The 20,355-nt window shown below is 45.7% G+C and overlaps 1 protein-coding gene and 1 long non-coding RNA gene across 5 annotated transcripts in view; one reads left to right on the plus strand and one right to left on the minus strand.

Annotated features, from left to right (window-relative positions):
* SKI (SKI proto-oncogene) overlaps positions 1 to 10,104 on the plus strand; it is a 164,812-nt gene extending 154,708 nt beyond the window's left edge. For all 4 annotated transcript variants that reach the window (XM_075018196.1, XM_075018197.1, XM_075018198.1 and 1 more), the window contains 2 exons: positions 1,203 to 1,433; positions 5,944 to 10,104. In XM_075018196.1, the coding sequence (XP_074874297.1) occupies positions 1,203 to 1,433; positions 5,944 to 6,132 (420 nt within the window). In that variant the 3' untranslated portion in view covers positions 6,133 to 10,104. The remainder of the gene's footprint in view (positions 1 to 1,202; positions 1,434 to 5,943) is intronic.
* LOC142025642 (uncharacterized) overlaps positions 1 to 20,355 on the minus strand; it is a 53,808-nt gene that overhangs the window by 10,087 nt on the left and 23,366 nt on the right. The gene's annotated exons all lie outside the window — the stretch shown is intronic.

Genomic DNA, 20,355 nt, shown 5'->3' on the forward strand with positions numbered 1-20,355 from the left:
ATTTGATTTCATAGCTCTCACGTAGGTGACAGTTTTCATGATAGTTGTTCTTGTTATGAACTTTGATGATAGGAGGGGAAAAGTTTTTGAGTGAAACGAAGGTTAGGTTTACCTTTGCTCTTGCTGCTGGGGTTTCCTAAATGTTGCACAGCATTCCATTCTGTTGGCTACTTGGCAGTAGCCTGAGGGCTGTACACAAACATAGCTTTAAAAAATTTATTGAAGCTAATGGAAAAAAAAATACATAATATCCAGGTTGGGGAAAAGTTTCTGCACATCTGGGTCTCATGCTTAGATTATTTACAAATAAAAGTTTGCTTAAGGGTCATACAATACATATAGTAGGTAATCCGCTTAGGCGTGCAAGTTTAATAACAAAATTGCTTGGATATGAGCAGTCAAGAATTCAGGTACACCAGAACTTCTTTATGTTAGAAATTAAATATAAATCATTTATTTTTACATTCATCACAAGTATCTTCCCAGCCAGCTGGGATGGAGCTGCCAAAATGCATCTCTTGACCTGTTTTTTGCTCTTCTTCACAAGCACCAGTCACCAGCTGCACTGTGCTAACTTTGTGCACGCTCAGCTTCTTGTCTGCAGATAGTGGGCAGACAGTGGGGTTAACGCAGTTGACCCTTTATTTTGAAAGTTGTTTTCAGGCAGTGCAGCATTTGGCCCTAGCAGCAGAAGCACCAATAGAGTTAATGACAGTTAGTCATTCAGCCTTCAGCAGTGACAGCCATTTTGCTTGACAGTAAAGAGGGAGAATTTGAATCTGGTTTGGTTTTTTCAAACCCCAGTGTTCATGTCCTTTGATCCAGGGCTTTTGACTCGATGCATTAGAAAAATTGGATCATTTGCAAAATTTGGCACCAGGTTCAGATTTCAGTCTCTGGCACCGGTGTTTGAATCTTGGGGTTTGGGTTAGATCCATCTCTCCTTTCCGGTGTCACTTAAGAGCAGATACATGCCCATCCACCCTGGCATCCTGTCTTCTGACAGTGGCCAGTGCCAGATGTTTCAGAGGCAAAGAACAGACCAGGGCAGATACCAGGTGGTCCATCCCTTGTCATCCACTCCAGTCTCCACTGATGGATCTAACCTCCATGAACTTCTCATCCTTGTTTTGAGCCCACATCCAGGTTGTATTCTGGTCTGGCCCAGTTACTGTGGTACTCTAACCTCCTGTGCATTCCAGGAGCTGGAGTTCCTGCGCGTGGCTAAGAAGGAGAAGCTGAGAGAGGCCACCGAGGCAAAGCGCAACTTGAGGAAAGAGATTGAACGTCTTCGAGCTGAGAACGAGAAGAAAATGAAAGAAGCCAATGAGTCACGGATACGGCTAAAGCGGGAACTGGAGCAAGCCAGGCAGATCCGGGTGTGTGACAAAGGATGTGAAGCAGGCAGGCTGCGGGCCAAGTACTCTGCTCAGGTAAGGTGAGGCCTTGGAGAGCTGATAGTTCCCTGCTCTCCACTCTCTAGGGTGACTCTGGAGCGTGTGGGACTGAGACTTACGGAAGAATTTTCTCCCATGTTATAGATGTGGAATTGAGGCCCAAAGAGGTGAGGTGACTTGACAGGGTCACATAGGGAGCCTTTGAGAGAGCAGAGAACTGGAGCCAACTCCCATGAGGCCCAGTCCGGCACTTTGCACACAAGCCCATCCTTTCTGCTCCAGAGCTGGGCCCCCGGCAGATACTTCCCAGGTTTGAGGGAGGTCACACAAGCAGCCAGACTTTGCGATGCCGGCTGGAGACTGTGCCAAGAATATTCCTGCTGGGTTAAATTCTCCCTGGGCAGGGGGCCAGCACGTGGTTTGGCACCACTGCAGTCCCAGTTGAGCCTTCTGGGCCTCATGTGCTGCCCCTCTACAGAGGGGCAATTTCATCCCATGAGAGTAATAAGCAGAGTCCCATAGATTTTCCAGAAGAGGATTTCCCTAGCAATCACCTGCCCATTCAGGAGCAGCTCAGGCTCCATGGCCAGATTCACTGATGAGAGGGAGCTTTGCTGGTAGCTGTGAGCCAGCAGGAGTGTGTCACTATCTTACGCTCTTGGAGCTGCTAAATTAAAACTCGCACCCCCACACCCTCTCCTTCCTCCCTGCCAGAGTTCTCATCTCTCAAATTCGTCAACAGCTGACTTACGACAATGAAAGCCAGGGCCTCAAGAGCTCAAACTGTACGGCCTTAAGTCGCCTTATTGTGCTGTGGTCTTGCACGGTGTGTGGAATGCAAGGCCATCCACTGCGCCGAGCCCCCTGAAATGACCCAGCCTGACAGGCTCAGCTCAGCAGAATGGCAGCCTCTTGGACTTGCATGAGGAAGAGCTGTCAAAAGGAGCCCCCTGCAATGCGGTGAATAGTTAATAAGGGAGAGGGGTCAGAAAGAGCTTAGATCCCAGGAGCAAGATGGGGCAGGTTTCACTCCCAGGCTCAGAAGCTGCCTTCCTGCCACATTTCCTCTCCCCATACTAACTTCCAAACCATGCCCCCATCTCCATCCTCCCCCAAAACTTCAGAAAGCAGCCAGTTTTAGCATTGTTTGAAGGTGAATTAATAGTGAGTTTTGATAGCTGTAAGCCGCCACAGAGCAAAGATAACGTAGCATCTGTGTAAATAGTCTGCATTTGAACTACTACTGGAGGATGAGCTCGTGGATCAATATGTGGGGGGGGGGGTGGTTTTGGATTAGTTGCTAGTATGTTTGTACACATGTAACCCGCTGTTGGAGGCTGGTTTGCGGGTCACTCTTCCCAAATAGCAAAGCTTAAAACTGTAGCTGTTCAAAGAGTCTCTTTAAAAGGAAAAAAGAAAAAACCACAACACAAATTGGTCTAGCCCTGGCTCTCAATAACGGGAAGGGGAGTGGTCGGATTGTACTGCTCTGAGACATGCCTAGTCAGGAGACCAGAAGCAGGAAATGATGTGGGCTTCCTCCCTAGCATCAGGGGATGTCTCACTGATAAGAGGTGTCCAGACTAAACATACCCAGATCGAGTGCTGTTGCACTGGGCGTTACCTGCAACTGACTTCCACTTTGGCAACAATAAAAAAAAACAAAACAAAAAACCAAAGGTGACAGGCCATGCAGATAAAATAAATGCTTTACAAACTGGGTAGTGCTTGGCTGAGCTGCAGGTGTGTCCTCCCTGGCATTTTGCTTTGGATGAAAATTTAACTTCTTATTTTTCCTCTCTCATAATATTTCCCCAGTAGGTGGGGTTTTCAGCTACATGCATCTAGCATGGGGGATAACTAACATTTGCAAAAATACCAAAATCACTTAGAAGCCTAAGGTTAAAATTTTCCAAAGCGACTAAAGAGGCTGAACATTTTGTGGAATCTCGGTTGGATTTGCCCACGGACATGCTTTTGAAAATTTTACTCTGTTTGTCCTCGTGCCTTAAGTTGTTGCTGCCCAATTTGCTCAGGAAGCAAGTATGTGTTTTCATAATTTCTTACTCATTTCAAAGAAACCACAATTCTTTTGCCAGGTTTAGTCAGATAAACAGCATCAAGCAAGCATGAGAAGACATCATAAACCCAGGAATGGGCTTGTCAAAAGGAGTTAAAAAGAGTTAGGCGGCTGTCTCCAGAGGGCCAAATTCAAAGTTGGTGTAAACATCCTGCATCTGCTTATGACAGCTGTGATTTCAGCCATGATTTCAAGGCATTCATTTTCCTGTGAAATGCCATGAGGCTGCAGATGTTTTGTATTACCTCTGCCACTGAGCTAAATTACAGTTTACAAGCCAGTGGAGTCTTTATCCCCATCTGCACCCCTGCATGCTGGGGTTTGTACTTGCCAGGTATGGAGCCAGACACTCAGATGATGGGGCCAAAATCTTTAAGGAGCTGAGCTTTCCTTGGGGTTGCTGAGGATGGTCACAGGGTGATGCCCAATGTTGAAATATGCGTAGCATGGGCGTTCGTCTGTTTTCCCACTGCAGCATAATTAGGAAGCGCATGATTCTGAATACAGCCCCCTCCCAGCCTGCGAGATGCTAACCCTTCCTGTCTTGTGTAAAGATTCGGGAGCTGTTTGGCCCCATCTCTGTGCAGGAAGCCCAGCTGCCTTTCCAGCATCCGTTTATGGCCCAGCAGTGACTTTCAGCTTGCTCTGATCAAAAGATGAGTTTGATCAGCTGCCAGTTTAGCTTTTACTTCACCACTCTAAGGCCAAAAGGGACTGCTCTGATCCTCTTAAAGTAGTTCCCAACCTATTTACTTTACTAGGGCTGCCAAGCGACTGGAAAAATTAATTGCAATTAATTGCATGATTAAAAAAATTAATCATGTTGTTAAACAGTAATAGAATGCTGTCTATTTAAACATTTTGATGTCGTCTATATTTTTAAATATATTGATTTCAATTACAACACAGAATCCAGTGTACAGTGCTCACTTCATATTTATTTGCACTGTGAAAGAGATTTGCACCTCATAGAATTAATGTAGTGCCATCTTTTTATCCTGAAAGTGCAGCTTAACAAATAAGGGTTTTCTGTTGCTTGACAGCACTCAAAAACAAACCATTATAAAACTTGAGCGGCTGCGTGTCCACTCAGTCCTATTTCTTGTTCTGTCAATTGTTAAGACAGACAAGTTTGTGTATATTTATGGGAGATAATGCTGTGCGCTTCTTATTTACAATGTCTTCGGAAAGTGAGAACAAGCATTTGCAAGGCACTTTTGTGACTGATACTGAAAGCCATGTATGCGTCTTATATACTAAACATTTGCCTGCCCTTCAACCCCCTTCCAGAGGGCATGCTTCCATGCTGATGACAGTTGTTTTTAAAGAATTGCTTTGATGACGTTTGTGACTGAACTCCTTTGGGGGGGGACTGTGTGTCCTGTTCTGTTTTATCCACATTCTGTCAAATGCTCAAAAATAATAATATAAAGGGAGCACAGTACACTTCACATTCTGTATTGTAACTTAAGTTAATTGCATGAGTTAACTAATTAATCAATAGCCCTGCTGTTTACCATTGTGGGCCACATGCAATACTACCTGTGTGGCTCTGAATAGGCGACAAGGGTTGCAGTTGTGTGCTGAGTGGCCCACTGGTAGAGAGCCACCAGGTCTAGTCTGAGCCTTGGTGTATAGCACAGGCCTTGGTGCTTCTCCAGAGTAGTTTCTGTTTGAATTAGAGCTGATCACTTAGAAAAAAAAATCCAGTCTTGATTTTAAAAATTACCTGTGATAGAGAGTCCACCACACTCTGGTAAATTGTTCCAATAGTTAATTTACGCATGGACGAAGGCCTTATTTCCACTCCACGTGACTCAAAATACTATGGGTGGCAGGTAGGGGGTTGTCAGAGGAAATTTCAGATGGTCGTTTCTTTCTGCCTTCCGCCCTACACCTCAAACCTAGCCCTTCTACCTGACTAGCATTTCCATTTAACGTGAAAGATGTAGGGATCCTTCTTTGCATGTAAGATGTGATTGGCATTGGCCTTTTTAGGGCTCTGTCCAGCTGTTGAATCAGAATACCTTTTGGGAGACACACACACCAAAAGTGCATGCAAATGAGTCACACTAGCTAGTTAGCGTGCAGTTACACCGTTGCATGTTTTCTATCTTAAAAGTTCCATAGGCATAAGAACTGGCTGGATCTTCAGTAAAGGACATATTTCTAACTCTTCTGTGATTCATACCCTACCATTGGTCCATCGTGTCTTGTACTCATCCCTAAGAGCAAAATGCTTCCCATAATGCACATGGCTGATGAAATTCCTTCCTGATCCCTCCATTGCTACTTGTATCCCCTCTGGCAGGAGGTTACGTTACCTTCTTGTAGCCTATTCACATGACTCTTATTGATGTGTAATGATACTTGTCTAAATCTGAAAAGGCAGAACAGCACTGAATTACGCTGGTGTGTTTTAATTTCTCTCCATCCATCCATTCCCCCCCATTTATTTTGCTCCAGATTGAGGACCTACAGGTTAAGCTTCAGCATGCCGAGGCTGACCGGGAACAGCTCCGAGCTGACCTGCTGCATGAGAGGGAGGCTCGGGAACACTTGGAAAAAGTGGTCAAGGAACTTCAGGAACAGCTGTGGCCTAAACCAAGCAATCATGCCAGCAGTGAGAACACAGCAAACAACATTGAAAACTAAACAGACACCACGTCGTCTAATCCATACACAGAATGACATATATGCACAGTAAGGGAGGATGTGTGGGGGTGTGTGTGTGTGTAGGTGCATGTGTGAGTGGTGTGTGCTGCGCTGCACACATCTATAAATATGGACTTTATTATAAGTTGGAGGGCAAATGTTACTCTTTACAACAGAAGCACTGACTTACGCCTCTTTTTCCAATCCATATAGCACAACATCTTACTGTGCCTATAACACACCCAGTGTTTATAAACTAAATACTTTTGAGTCCACTGCAAATTTTCTACTGGCAAACTTCAAGGAAGCAGCATCGTCCAACTCAAACCAGAGTCTAAGGCAAGCAACCATGGCAGGGCTTTTATGGTGTCCTTGTGCTTGCTGAAACACTTTGGAATTTAAAAAAAAAAAGAGAGAGAGAGAACCCAACAAACTTTTGTTTATAAGCTATTTAAAATGATTACATTATAAAGACTTGGTATGAAAACAATTAATGAGATTTTTTTTAGTAACAAATCATTAAAAGCAAAACGAGAATAAAAAACCCTCAATGCACAATTTTTAAATGACTTGTTACAGGCTTTGGGAATCTTACTATAGAAGCCCTCTGATGACGATACCATTTCATCAGCAGTTTTCCACCGCTTACGAAGCCATCACAGTTTGACACTGTCATGTGGTTCTATGAGAATTTCAGAGTGCTTTTCAAAGTTGATTTTTTTTTTTCCTTAGTCCAAACAACCCTCATTTTCCTCTGCTAAACCCATGGAGAAAGGAGGATGGAGGGGAGTGCATGTGTGGAGAGAGAGTGTATGCTCGAGAGAGAGAGAGAGAGAGAGAGAGAGAAAATTAGCCTTATTGACTTCAGTGTTTGTAAATCTCGCCAAATTTTTAAAGACAACTGTCATTAACTGATGTGTTCAAAAGACTCACCTCATCTGCGAGCACTTCAGTTGTAGGAAGAAAATGGAAGAAGAAATAAAAGAAAGTGAATGAACTGAAGTTGGTTGGAAGATAAGCAAAAAAAGACATGCATTTTGAAGTCATTCTGAAATCTTTACTTTACCTTTTGGTTTTCCAGAGAACTTGTCTTTGTTACACAGTCTATTCATGAATTCAGTATTGATTTACGTACTTGGCGTCTTGTCAGGATTACTGTGCCCGAGGAAAGTGCAACACCAGATACTACAGACAATTAAGAATGACACTTCTGCTGCTGTGAATAAGGCTACATCTTTTATTTTTTTTAAACAATAGAAATTACTTTAATTTTGGGATCCAAGCCGCAGCCCTGGAATAAAAATGCAGCATTACATCACCTTGTCTTTATTATTTTTATTATTATTTTTAAAAAGAACTGCACTTTGTCAAAATCTTCCTCTGCATTTTATTCCACAGTTGTAAAGTTTACAGGTTGGTGATTCTAGGTTGAACTGTGCTTTAAAGACTCAAAACATCGGCCCGGTTCTCCACAGCCTGGCATCTTCTGTCCTCATCACTCCCACCCAGGCAAAGTGAATACAGACCAGGGATAGAGCTACCAAAACAGGATTTTCCATACTCATACACTAGTAGCAGTATTTTACACTTGCTTTGCATGTAAATGAATATATTGGAAGGATGGGGAGATCTGGACTTTCCCCATGTGTTTGCCATGGATATGCAGTGCTTTAGTGAACAAGAGAAAACATTTATTAACAAAAACACATATCATAGTGCACCCAAGTTTAAAGGCATAAAGTAAAATTGGACCTGGGGCTGCTGATGTGCCTTCCAGCTAATTTTTCCTTTCAGTATCTTGTAAAGGAATTGTTGACATTTTTTTCCAATTTTTTAAAGAGAGATTCTGTACATCATTATAAACAGAAGTTATTCTCTCAATGACGCATACTCCTGGTAATCTTTATTTGCTTTTTGGACATTTATGCAAACCGTGTAAGCTTGAAAATTATTTCCCAGTAGACAAAAAGCGGCTGCCAATCCTAAAATTATAGTATTTACTTACAGTGCATTAGAGAGAAATAAAAGATTTTTTTTAAAGTTTTTTTAAACACGAGCTGTTTGCTTGAATCCATTATAATAACCATTGTAACTGTGAGCATTAATGGGAAGTAAAGTTCATATATGTTTAGGTACAAAGAGAGAAGGAATATGAGAGGAATCAAATTAAGGAGGCAATGCAGAACTGTGGGGAGCAAAACAGAAATTGTTATACCAAGTAAATGACCTGAAATTAAAATTGTCCGTTTAAACAGGGGATTTTGCCTTTGTGTGTTCGGAATGGTGGAGAGTGAATTAAGGTGCAAATCTCCTCTTCTAAAGTGCAATGCAAAAGGAACATTGTTTATGCAGGGGAATTTTTTTATGTGGTTTTTTTTTTTTTTTTTTTTTTGCTTCTTTGTATTTTTTCTGCAATTACTAAAAAATCTTATGCATGGAATTAAATCTCTGCCATATGTATATTCATTAATGGGCATTATTACTGTCTTATGTAAAGGGTTTGTTATGCAGTATGCATAAAATTGTTCTCAGCCGTATGATTTCCACATCTGTATTTTTCAGTTATTTCTTCAAGGGAAACTAAATAATTTAGCTTTTGCAGAGTGTTGCATATTTTCCAAGGTCTCTCATATGCTTTACCCTGTCAAGAAATTACACAGAGAACAAACCTGTTGTTTTTCACTGTGCTGGCTTCTTTGAAGCAGAATTTTTTTATGATTTTGTATAACCTTCAAAACATGTCGTATTTTCCTTATGACCTAAAAAATAATTGTGGCATGTTGAATCCTCTGCCTGCCTCATCAGGGAGGACGGACCTTGCCTTAGGCACAGCATCCATTTCATCATTGTATTTATACAGCATGTATATAAATTGGTACAACTTCTGTGTATATGAAACCGTTTTCCTCAAAAATGAATGAACTCTGCATTTTTTTTCTTTTTCAGAGAAATAAAAAAATAAGATCATAAATAGCTTTATCAAGAAATACCCGGGAAGAGAATTGTCCATATTCGAATTGCATGCCATTATGTTTTTAAAAGTTTAATTATTTTTCACTTGATGTGTTACAATAAATCTGTTGAGTGTAATCTCTTGACTGCTAGCTTTTACTGTGCTTCAAATTAACATCAAGCACTAAGTAGGATTATTTAAAGTTGGAGAAAACTACCTAATAGAAAATCACTCTAAAGTTTAAATAGATGCAGGGAAATAAGATTAAGAATCCCACCCCAATAGTGCAAAAAGACTATGGGAACAAAGTATCTATACCAGTAGCTCCTTAATAGGACATTTCTGTAAAATGGGATTTTTTTTTCTTTACAAAATACATTTTGTGATGAGCAGTAGAATCTTGGCATCGTTGGAGAGCATGTCCTTTCCTTTTTAACGCAACACTTCTGGGCAGGGATTGTAAATCAATGTATTGGGGAAAAGGGATACCTGGGTTTTGTCAAGATCACACAGCCACTTGATTCTAGAAAATGTCTGTCAATAACGGTGCTCACACTTGTGAGAGAAACTTTGATGATGGTGGTTTTGCACTGAGGGAGTTCTATGTGTAATTTCTGCGTATGCAACATTGCACTGAAATAAAATAGTTACATCATCCCTCCTAGATGGGCTTGCTATGGCTGCATTCCATATGCTCCCAAGTCTATAGGGTGCCTAGGAATTGTAAGATTGCATTCTCTCCTTTGCATTTGTCATTTAGTTTCCTTTAAGAAGTTAAAAGGGAGAAGAGGTGTTCTATACAGGCTGTTGACTCTCCCTATACTTAAAAATATATTACCTAGATAATTGTATATTCAGTTTAATTACTCACTGTTTCTATATTGAAAGATGACTTAACGAAGGGAAAAAAAAACAACAGCAATAACATTCTTATCTATGGAGCAGCTAACTAGTATACATAATACTCTGCTTTTCAAACAGAACTAGCCAATGTAAAAAAAAAAAAAAAAAAAATTAAATTCAACATGTAAATACTTCTTTTTCATTTTACACTGTTGTATTATAAGTGTATATGGTGTTTACTTTTTCAGAACTCTTTCTTACCTGGTAGTTGTCTTGTTTTATGAGTTGTGTTTTTAACTAAGAAAAACTTTTGCTGTCTGTTTAAAAAAAAAAGAAACAAAACAAAAAAACTACTTTTGCAAGTTTTCAATGTGGTTTAACTTTTTGTCATCACTTGCATTTTATTTGTCCTTATTTTCATTGTAAAGTATTTTATTATAAAAAAAAAAAAAAGTTGATTTCCTCATGTTAGTTCATGTGCTTCAGAGGGAGGTTTTGTTTTTGAGGGGTTTTTTTGTTTGTTTTTTAAAATTCACAGAAATGACTTTTTTTTCAATTGAGGAAAAAAATCTATACATTTATAATAGCCAATAGCATTTCAGCACATTTTGTTATCCTGGTCTCTCCTATGCTGCTGCTAATGACAATATTATGACTTATTCTACTATTCTAGAACTATTTTTATGTAATTAATGTATGCTTTCTTGTTTATAAATGCCTGATTTAAAAAAATAAGAAAAAAGCTTGGCATATTTATCTATTTCGCTGTGTACCTTGATAGTCCTTTTACATCCCCTCTTCCACATCCCCTCCCCTGGAACAGATAATATTGTAAAATAAAGGACTTTATGAGATTATGTATGAAAATAGCTATGCTTATATACCACAGTGACTGAATGTACAGTGTATAGACGCATTACCTAAAATAAAATTGTTTGTCCAGAAAACAACAATAGCTAGAAGCTATATTCTTTGAATCTCTCAGTACCAGATGGTGGCGTAAATTCGCAAGAGTGGCTAAGGTCCAGCTCCTCAGAGGTATTAACTCTCATTGGAATGACCCAGACTGTTAGCTGGAAAGTGCCTACATTTCAGAAAGTGCTGAACAGCTGGTGACCAAAAAATCAGGCTCCTTTAGTATGTTGTGACTTGGGCACCCAAAGCCAGGTGTCATTCTTGATAGTTCAGGCCTGTGGATCTGCTCAATTCTCTTGTCTTTCGCACTCAATAGTAGCACACTCCAGTTTATCAGGAAACATTCTGTAGCATTTCTCTCTCTCTTCTCTCAGGATAACTGTCACAGAGCCCTTCCTGCTCAAAATGTGGTCCTAGTTGGCACTCAAGAGCCCCGCCTGTCATATGGGGCAAGTGCATCTGCAATGGGATGAATTTCTAGGATGATAGTGCCCAAGGTCCCAGTGCCTAGCCTGCCGGTTACGCTAGGTGCTGTGCAAGCAAGGCATGCTTGAGCCTGAGGTACATTTACTGAGATGACCCATTCCTCACTCTTATCTGTGAATGATGCAATGTTTGGGATCAGAGTGGCAAAAAAATCCTATTGAATTAAAAGGGCACAAGATACACCCTGAGGCACAGACCCTTCCATTAAGATGAAACCCCCCTCCCTTCTTCCAGTAGTTAAAGGAGGTGGGATCATGCCCAAAACTGAAGTCGCTAAGGCCCTTGAGATGACGTGGGGGGTCAGGAGATCAGCTCTGGAGCTAGGGCTTGATGCACGGGAAAACAAGCGGACAGGTGTTAATGTGCTCTCAATAAAAGGTAGGTGGGACTGAGGGAAGGAGCTTTTGCACAGTGCTGTTTAGCACAAAGCAGATTTTCTAGTTAAAACTCTCCAGCCTTGCTTAAAATCAGTGCCAAGAGAACTGCTAGGAGCCCTTTGGTGCACATAACCACAACATTCATCAGCCTTAGCCTCAAGCTGCACCCAAACCCACCTCCCTGGCCACCTCATGAGATGCTCATGTCATTTCTGACAGGCAGGAGTAAAAATGACAAGAGCCTATGCAGCACCCTGAAAGAGAGATACTTAGGGACAGCGTACGCACCCCATCCTCCCACCTAATACTGAGGTAGGTACCTGGCAGTCCATGTAGTGTAGCTGCTGTGGCTGTTCCTGCCATGCTCTGGTCACTGAAGAAAATGGCTGCGTGCTTCCATAATCTTGAGTCTCCCACTGCATGAAACTTGCGGGCGGGGGGGGGAGGGGAGTCATAAGAACATAAGAATGGCCATACTGGGTCAGACCAAAGGTCCATCGAGCCCAGCATCCCATCTGCCGACGGTGGCCAATGCCAGGTGCCCCAGAGAAGGAGAACAGAAGACAATGATCAAGTGATTTATCTCCTGCCATCCATCTCCTGCCCTTGTTCTGAAGGCTAGGGCACCATACTTTATCCCTGGCTAATAGCCATTTATGGACCTAACCTGCAAAAATTTATCGAGCTCTTTTTTAAACCCTAATAGAGTCCTGGCCTTCACAGCCTCCTCGGGCAAGGAGTTCCACAGGTTGACTGTGCGCTGTGTGAAGAAAAATTTCCTTTTATTAGTTTTGAACCTACTACCCATCAATTTCATTTGGTGTCCCCTAGTTCTTGTATTATGGGAAAAGGTAAATAATTTTTCTATATTCACTTTCTCCACACCATTCATGATTTTATATACCTCTATCATATCGCCCCTCAACCGCCTCTTTTCCAAACTGAAAAGTCCCAGTCTCTCTAGCCTCTCCCCATATGGGACCCTTTCCAAGCCCCTAATCATCTTAGTCGCCCTTTTCTGAACCTTTTCTAATGCCAATATATCTTTTTTGAGGTGAGGAGACCACATCTGCACGCAGTACTCGAGATGTGGGCGTACCATAGTTTTATATAGGGGAAGTATGATATCTTTTGTCTTATTATCGATCCCTTTTTTAATAATTCCTAGCATCCTATTTGCCTTACTAACTGCCGCTGCACACTGCGTGGATGTCTTCAGAGAACTATCCACTATAACTCCAAGATCCCTTTCCTGATCTGTCGTAGCTAAATTTGACCCCATCATGTAGTACGTGTAATTTGGGTTATTTTTTCCAACATGCATTACCTTACAGAGTCATCTGTTTCCAGGTTCAGAGCGGTAGCTGAGTTAGTCTGGCTCTTCAAAAAGTCCTGTAGCACCTTATAGCCTAACAGGTATTTTGGAGCATAAGCTTTCATGGGCAAAGACCTGCAGCTGACAAAGTGGGTGTTTGCCCATGAAAGCTTATGCTCCAAAATGAAGCGCTCCCTTTCACTGGGACGCCCCCACCCCCGACCTTTAAATACTCCTCTGAAATGCCCCCTCCCTCCCCCACACACACACAGTGCATCTGATGAATTGGGTCTTTGCCCACGGATGCGTATGCTGGAAAATATATTAGTCTATAAGGTGCTACAGGGCTTTTTGTTGTTCTTGAAGTTACTGACTAATACAGCTACTTCTCTGAACCTATGCTCCAAAATACCTGTTAGACTATAACATGCCACAGGATTTCTTCTTGGCTCCAGATTGGGGCTGCAGCATGGGCTAGAGGGCTTCTTTAGCACTTAGGGCCAGCATCCTACTGTTCCCCCACCCTCACTAGGTGAGACCAAACAGAGCCATTCATGCCACAAAGCAGGGCATAGTGCTCTTGTTTTCACATGACCTCCCTGTTTATGAGGTGGGTGTTCTGCTAGTTGGATTATTTTACCCTTTACCACCCGAAGCAGGATGGACATTTTAGGGCAGAAGTGTGCCCGGAGGGTGGTTCCAAGAGGGCTATGCTGTTAGAAAATGCACAGCACTTGAAGCCACATTGCTGTCTAGGTTGGGGAAAAAATGGCATTTTAAGAAACCAGTTGTGTGCCAGTGCACAAATTTAACCAGCATGTTGGCCCAGCAACACACTGGCTGGGGAGGGGGGTATCAAAGCGGCTATCAGGTTTCTGGACGGGTGATTGATGATGATGATGATGATGCCCTTCCCTCACTGGCCAACGACCTCAGTTAGCTAAACCTAGGAAGTTGGATTACAAGCCCAGGCCAAAAGCAGGCTAGTCCCAGGCCACCTGCATGCACCAACTATAGTGTCTATTTGCCAGCACATTGTCTTGTGAGTGCAAGAAGTCAGTGCACTCGTACAACACATACATGACAGCTGCTGAGGTGAGCCCCATGACCACCTAGGTACAAACTAAGCAGCTAAATGGGTGGGGTGGGGCAGGGCTGGGCTGAGAACTTTTGAAAATCTGCATGCAGTTGTGGATGCTGATTGCCTTGAAAAGTCCAGTCCATCTTCACCTCCCTGACGGTGTGCTAGGGTCCCCCCCTGCCCCCCCAGCCCTCCCATGGGTGTTGAGCATCACACAGTCTTTATTGTGTTTAGCCTACTTACACCTTTCATCAGTGAGAACAAGGCCTAGCCCCATTTTACAGAAGGGCATGAGGCCCAGCCAGAGACTGAGTGATTTGCCATGGGATGCTTAGGAAGGCTGTAGCAGAGAAGTAATGCAAGGCTCTGGCTTCATCAGCCCTGTCTAACATCTTGCCCCCGCAACCCCCCACAAAAATAAAAGCCCAGCAGCAAGCAGGTCACCTCATGCAAGGGCTCCCAGCACTGGTACAGGATTGACATCAGCAGTCTCTGTGAGTCAGCAAGGACGCCTGCCCGAGAGGGCCTGCCCACTAGCAGCCTTGTAGCCTGCATCTGAATCAACTTGCCTGGCTCCTGAGCCACTCCTGCAGCAGCTGAGTTGGTTTCGGTATTTGCAGTGTGGCTGTACACTTGAGAGCAAGTTCAACAGTGTCCAAATATGTCCTATTCCCCTGCACCAGTAATGGAAGCCGCCTGCATGCCCTGCCCCCTTCCCCCTCCCCTGGCCACTGCCCCAGGCAACCCCTTTACTGTGCAGTGGTCTCAGCAGCGGAGCTGAGGGCAAAGTTGGGCTTGGCAGGTAGGAGGGCTGCAGCATGGAGCTGGGCTGGGCCGGGGGGTGGGGGATGCCAGAGTGGAGCTGGAAGCGCAGCAGAGTGGCAGCTGGAACCAGAATTAGGCTGGGGGGGGGGGGCAGAGAAGTGTTGGGGGGGGGGTTGCATGACCTGCCTCCTGCCCCCCCCCCCCCCCCCCCGTCAGCTGTGCCACTGCACCCATAGTTGGGGGGTGGTAATGGAACCAAGCCAGGGCCAGCTGACTCAGTGCACAAGGCTCAACAAAGCACAGTGGAGGCCTTCAGCCCAAGCTGTATTCCTGGCCCCCCCCCACAAAAAAAAACTTCACCGGGCTTCTGAGCCTGAATGCAAATGGCTACACTGACATTTCTTTTTAATCCCCACAGCCCTGTCCTCAGGCCCAGGCAGGTGCGGCCACCAGCAGTACATGGCATGCAATGCAGAGCTACTGAAAGGGTAACGGCACGCGGGCTAAGCACCACCACCTGTACTCAACCCAGACAGCGTCACACACCATTTTAGCCACCTTTGTTATGGAACAATGCTAAGTAAACACCCCCCTCCCCACCCCCCCCGCTGCTGTGTATGGCTGTACTGAGGCAGCCATACCATAGCGTGCCTACGCCAGCTTGCCCATTTCAGCCAGGGAAGCAGAGTTACTACAGTACCAGTCTGACAGGATGCAACTTAACGGTGTCATCTTTGCAAGCCAACCATTAGGCCTGGGTTTAGGTGGCAATGCCATCAAACGCTTTTTCATGTTAGAAGTGGGCTCAGATTTCCTGCTGTGCTGGGAGTCTTTGGGCATAACAAAAAAATCTGCCTGAACAGGCTTGTATGTTCAAAGGCACGCATGCACACACCCCGGAGCTGAGCGTTATCCCAGCTCCCCACCCCACCCCACGGCCCCCCCCCGCCACTTCGTAGCCCAGAGAGCATCACAACAAGCCTCTACAGGCACTATGCTGCACAGCCAATTGGTTTATACCCTGCTGCTGAGCCTTGTGACTATAATGTAGGAGCGAAGACAAGACAGTGGAACACACACACACACACACACACACACACACTTTTTCAAAGGGAACATGCAGCTGAAGTCAGTCCTCTGCTGAAAAGTGAGGCATGTAAACAGATTAAAATGAATGGTTAATTTAAAACAAGAGAAACTAGAAAAATGGGCCTAGGCAGGAAGGGGAGGCTGGCAACATATGGTAAAGTATTTTGTGGCAATTCATCTTATAGTTTTTTCCCAAGGCATGGCAGCAGCATGTCCACATGTCTCAGCAGCCCTTTGTAAAGCAGTGGCAGAACCAGCAAAGGCTCAGCAGGATGGGTTGAGGGGATTGTTTTTGTTTTTTCAGTCCTGACTCATCCTTTTGTTTTCCCTCCCTCCACATCCCGGCTCATAACAGTGGGTGTAACTGGCATGGGCTGTGTAAGCTGGCAAAAGCTCCTCTGGCAAGTGGCACCCCCCCCCCAACACCTGGTATGGGATACCAATGCTGGCATTGGGGAAATGGCCACATTCTTCCCACACACCCAAGATCAACACTTCTTGGTGGCTTTTTCCATCTACCCAGCCCATGATCTCGTGGGCAGAGCATTTGCTGGACCGCTTGTTTTTTCTTTGTGCTGGGGATAAAATTTGGAAACCTGCAGGGTCTCGCCTAATTTTCTCATGTCAGTGTGTTTTTGTCATTTACCCCCAAAGCAGGCCACTGTCAGACCAATCCCCGCCCCCCCGGCCCCCCAAACACACAAAGTGCCTCCCACCTGTCTGGCTGCAGCAAAGCAGCTATCTTATATCTCATCCTGCGTTTTGGAGCCATGCGCATCACAGAGGTCCTAGTAAGGTGGTCATTTTTTTAGCAACAGGGACTTGTGGCTAGTGGTAGCCATTCTGATGCCTGCAAGCTAATTTCATTTTGACCATTAACCAACTGTTGGTTGTAACCAGCGCTGCATTCAAACCAAAATGCCTAAGCAGTGATAGACCCAGTCCCACTTAGCTATCATCACCACACCCCGTGGGCCCTGTAGGCTGTGATTATGTATCCATGCAGGAGAAATTTCGATGCCACCCATCTCATAAGCAAGGTGCCCATAGCTATGGTTTTGTTTTGTTTTTTTTCCTATTGGTGGGGGCACATTCACTCAGGCCTTGGGGCTCATAAAACAATTGTTCCCAACCTGGATGGAAAAAAATCCACACATGGATGGAAAAGATTAGGGGAATGTTACCCACAACCACTGAGGTTATTGCCCCCCCCCCCCCCCCCCACAGGCCAACATGAAGGGCCTTTGGAACATCAAGGCTTTTAGCTTTCTCTTTTACAATCCAGGCCTCTCCTCTCGCCCCACGTTTTTCATTCTCTTTTGCTAATCCTTGTCCCCAGCCAAAAGTTTCAAGGCTGCAATGAGGCATCTCTATGTTTTTGTCAGTGGTATATGGTGAGTGACTACTGCCAGTGAGAGCCAAGCTCATTAGCTGGAACTGTCCCTGTTCTATAAGTCACGTGTAAGTCCAGTGGACATTTCTGGTTTATGTGTAATGGGATCTGAATGGATCGTGTGTTCCTCCAGCTCTCAGTAGGGACGCAGGAAGAACCATACAGATCTCAGGGTGAAGCTACACTAGGAACTAACTTCAAAGTTAACTTTGAAGTTAGGCACTACATCGAAGGAGCCAGCAGAGAGTCTACACACTTTGAAGAAAGGAGCCCCACTTCGAAGTTCTTACGCCATTCCCGGGAATGGAGTAATGCCCTACTTTGAAGCTTAACTTTGAAGTAGAACGTAGATGCTGAACTTCGATGGTGCTTACTTCAAAGTTGTATGTCGAAGTAAGCAACTTCGAAGTTATTTTGGTAGCGTAGACACAGCCTCAGTGTTTGCTAAAAGCCAAGGGGGTGGTGTGAACAAGTTGCAGCAGCCCAGGAGTTTCTGTGGGGTTTTAGTTAGCTCACAGAACAGGGTAGTGGGTGTCTGAGACATTTTGATTACAGAGAGTTACCTTAAAAATAAATATTCCCAAAGCAGCAACAGCAGAATGGGACTGTGACATTAGGGCTCGCAACATTTAATTTTATGTGCCCAATATATGACCCCCCAGTACCATGAATAAGAGAATGGAGGGAAAATGGACTGCCCATTCACTGCATGACTCCCATCTTCTAGTAAAGCTAAGCTTGCTTTACCTCCGAAAGGACAGAGCCAGAGTGACCCATAGCTCCTTCCAAAGGCCAGAACACAGACAACTGCAATAACTTTTTATGTCCAGCAACACTGTGGATTAAGGCTCCACCTGCAAATGCACACAAGACTGGAATACTTCCACACACTTTAAGGTAAGAATGTGTGTGTTTGTGTAATGGGCACCTCAGAGGCCTGAAAATGCAACTGCCAAATTAAGGACAAAATAAAAGCAACTCAGGGAAATATGGCTTTCCTCCATCTCCACTACATAAACAGTTCCACATTCTACTCCCATCACATGGAGCCCTGCTCCACCCTTTACATACACAGTGTCACCGACAGGTACATTCAGTGACCCACTTTTTAAACAAAATTTGAAACTCAAAATTATAGTACTCATGTCGTCTGCCTCGTACTGAAAACAGGCTTTTCCAGTCAAGTGTGCAAATACTTCCTCCAGCTCCCAGCAGAGAGACACATACAGAACTCAGTGTTTGCTAAAAGTCAATGCTTAGTGTAAACAAACACCTTTCCCTCTCACCCCCGCCCCCGCTTACATAACTGCCTAGAGGCAGGCTTGAACTTGGGACTTCTGGGGAGGCACTTCTATAGCTCAAGCTGCATGCCTGCTGGCACTTAGCTTAGGTTGTAAAGGACACACATTCTTTCTCTGTGACGTGGTCTAGGTACCACTACCTGGGACAGTGTGGGTTACATTTAGATAAACTGCTAGTTTGCTTGAGATTAAAAATTCCAAACTAGAGCCGTGTCTACACGAGCCGGCTACTTCAAAGTAGCCACGCCACCTTTGAAATAGCGCCCGCCACATCTACACGTGGCGAGCGCTATTTCAAAGTTGAAGTTGACGTAAGGCGGCGAGACGTTGAAGTCGCTAGCCCCATCAGGAGATGGGAATAGCGCCCTACTTCGATGTTGAACGTCGAAGTAGGGCATGTGTAGGCGATCCGCGTCCCGCAACATCGAAAAAGCGGGGTCCACCATGGCGGCCATCAGCTGAGGGGTTGAGAGACGCTCTCTCCAGCCCCTGAGCTCTATGGTTGCCACGTGCAGAAGCCCCTTAAAGCTCCACGCTCCTGCGTTCCTGTGCAGGAAGCTGACAGCGCGTGCAGGCGACAGCACAGCCACGCGGCCAGCCTGCACGTCTCTCTGCAGCCCCAACCCACCATCCCCGCAGCGATGGCAGCCAGCCAGCCCACCGCCCCCCCCCCCCGCCCCAGTGCCCCCAGGGCACCCCCTCCCCCAAGGGGAGCCAGGGCTCCCAGGCTGGCAGCCAGCCCAGGAAGAGGAAGCAGGGCCCCTCCTGGATGGCGGCTGAGATCCAGGACCTGCTGGGGCTCTGGGGCGAGGAGGAGGTGCTCCAGGTAATGGGGAGCAAGAGGCGGAACGCGGATGCGTTCGCTTGGCTGGCCGAGGGCCTGGCTGCCCGGGGTCACCGTGCCCGCAGTCCTGACCACGTCAGGAGTAAGGTTAAGGAGCTGTGGCAGGGTTACGCCCAGGCCCGGGATGCGGCTAGCTGATCTGGGGCCGCCCCTGTCACTTGCCCCTTTTACAGGTTGCTCAGGGAAATCCTGGGCCCCCGGCACACCTCCTCCCCCACGGCCACTCTTAACACCTCGGCCGACGAGCCCCAGGAGGCCCCGGAGACGGAGTCCGCCCTGGAGGCAAGCCCTGCACCCCAGGGGCCCCCCAAGGAGCCCACCCGTGGGATGCCGGAGGAAGAGGAGGAGGGGGACTCCTCCAGCAACAGGGGGCTCCAGATCGCCCTCCTGTCCCGGAGCTCCAGCAGGGCGTCCGCCCAGAGGGTGTCCCCAACTGTGGGAGCGGACCATCAGGTATGTACCCTCCCCGGTGCACACGCCCGGGCTTAAGGGGCGGGGACAAGAGACATGACCAGGGCCCTCCACGTGCCCAGATGACCATGGCCCCAAGGACAGGAGTGGCATATCCCTCAGAAGAGTCCATCAGCCCCTGCCCCCGCAGCAGGACAGCGCCATGCTCCCATGGGGGGAGCGGAACCTAGAGTCCCGCCCCGGGGGTGTGGGGGGGTGGACACCCATCATCATCATCAGCATCTCCCGGGCACGGGGATGGGGAACCAGCAGCAGAGGGGTTGGGGGAAAAGGGCCACGGGTCGGGGCCCCCACTAACGGCTGTCTCCACTCTTCTTCCCCCGCCCCTATTCCACAGCTGCACCATCGGAGGGCCCGGAGAGCACCGGCAAGGTGTCCGTGGTCCCGGAG

This window comes from Carettochelys insculpta, chromosome 23 (assembly GCF_033958435.1).
Source record: "Carettochelys insculpta isolate YL-2023 chromosome 23, ASM3395843v1, whole genome shotgun sequence".
NCBI classification, from domain to species: domain Eukaryota; kingdom Metazoa; phylum Chordata; order Testudines; family Carettochelyidae; genus Carettochelys; species Carettochelys insculpta.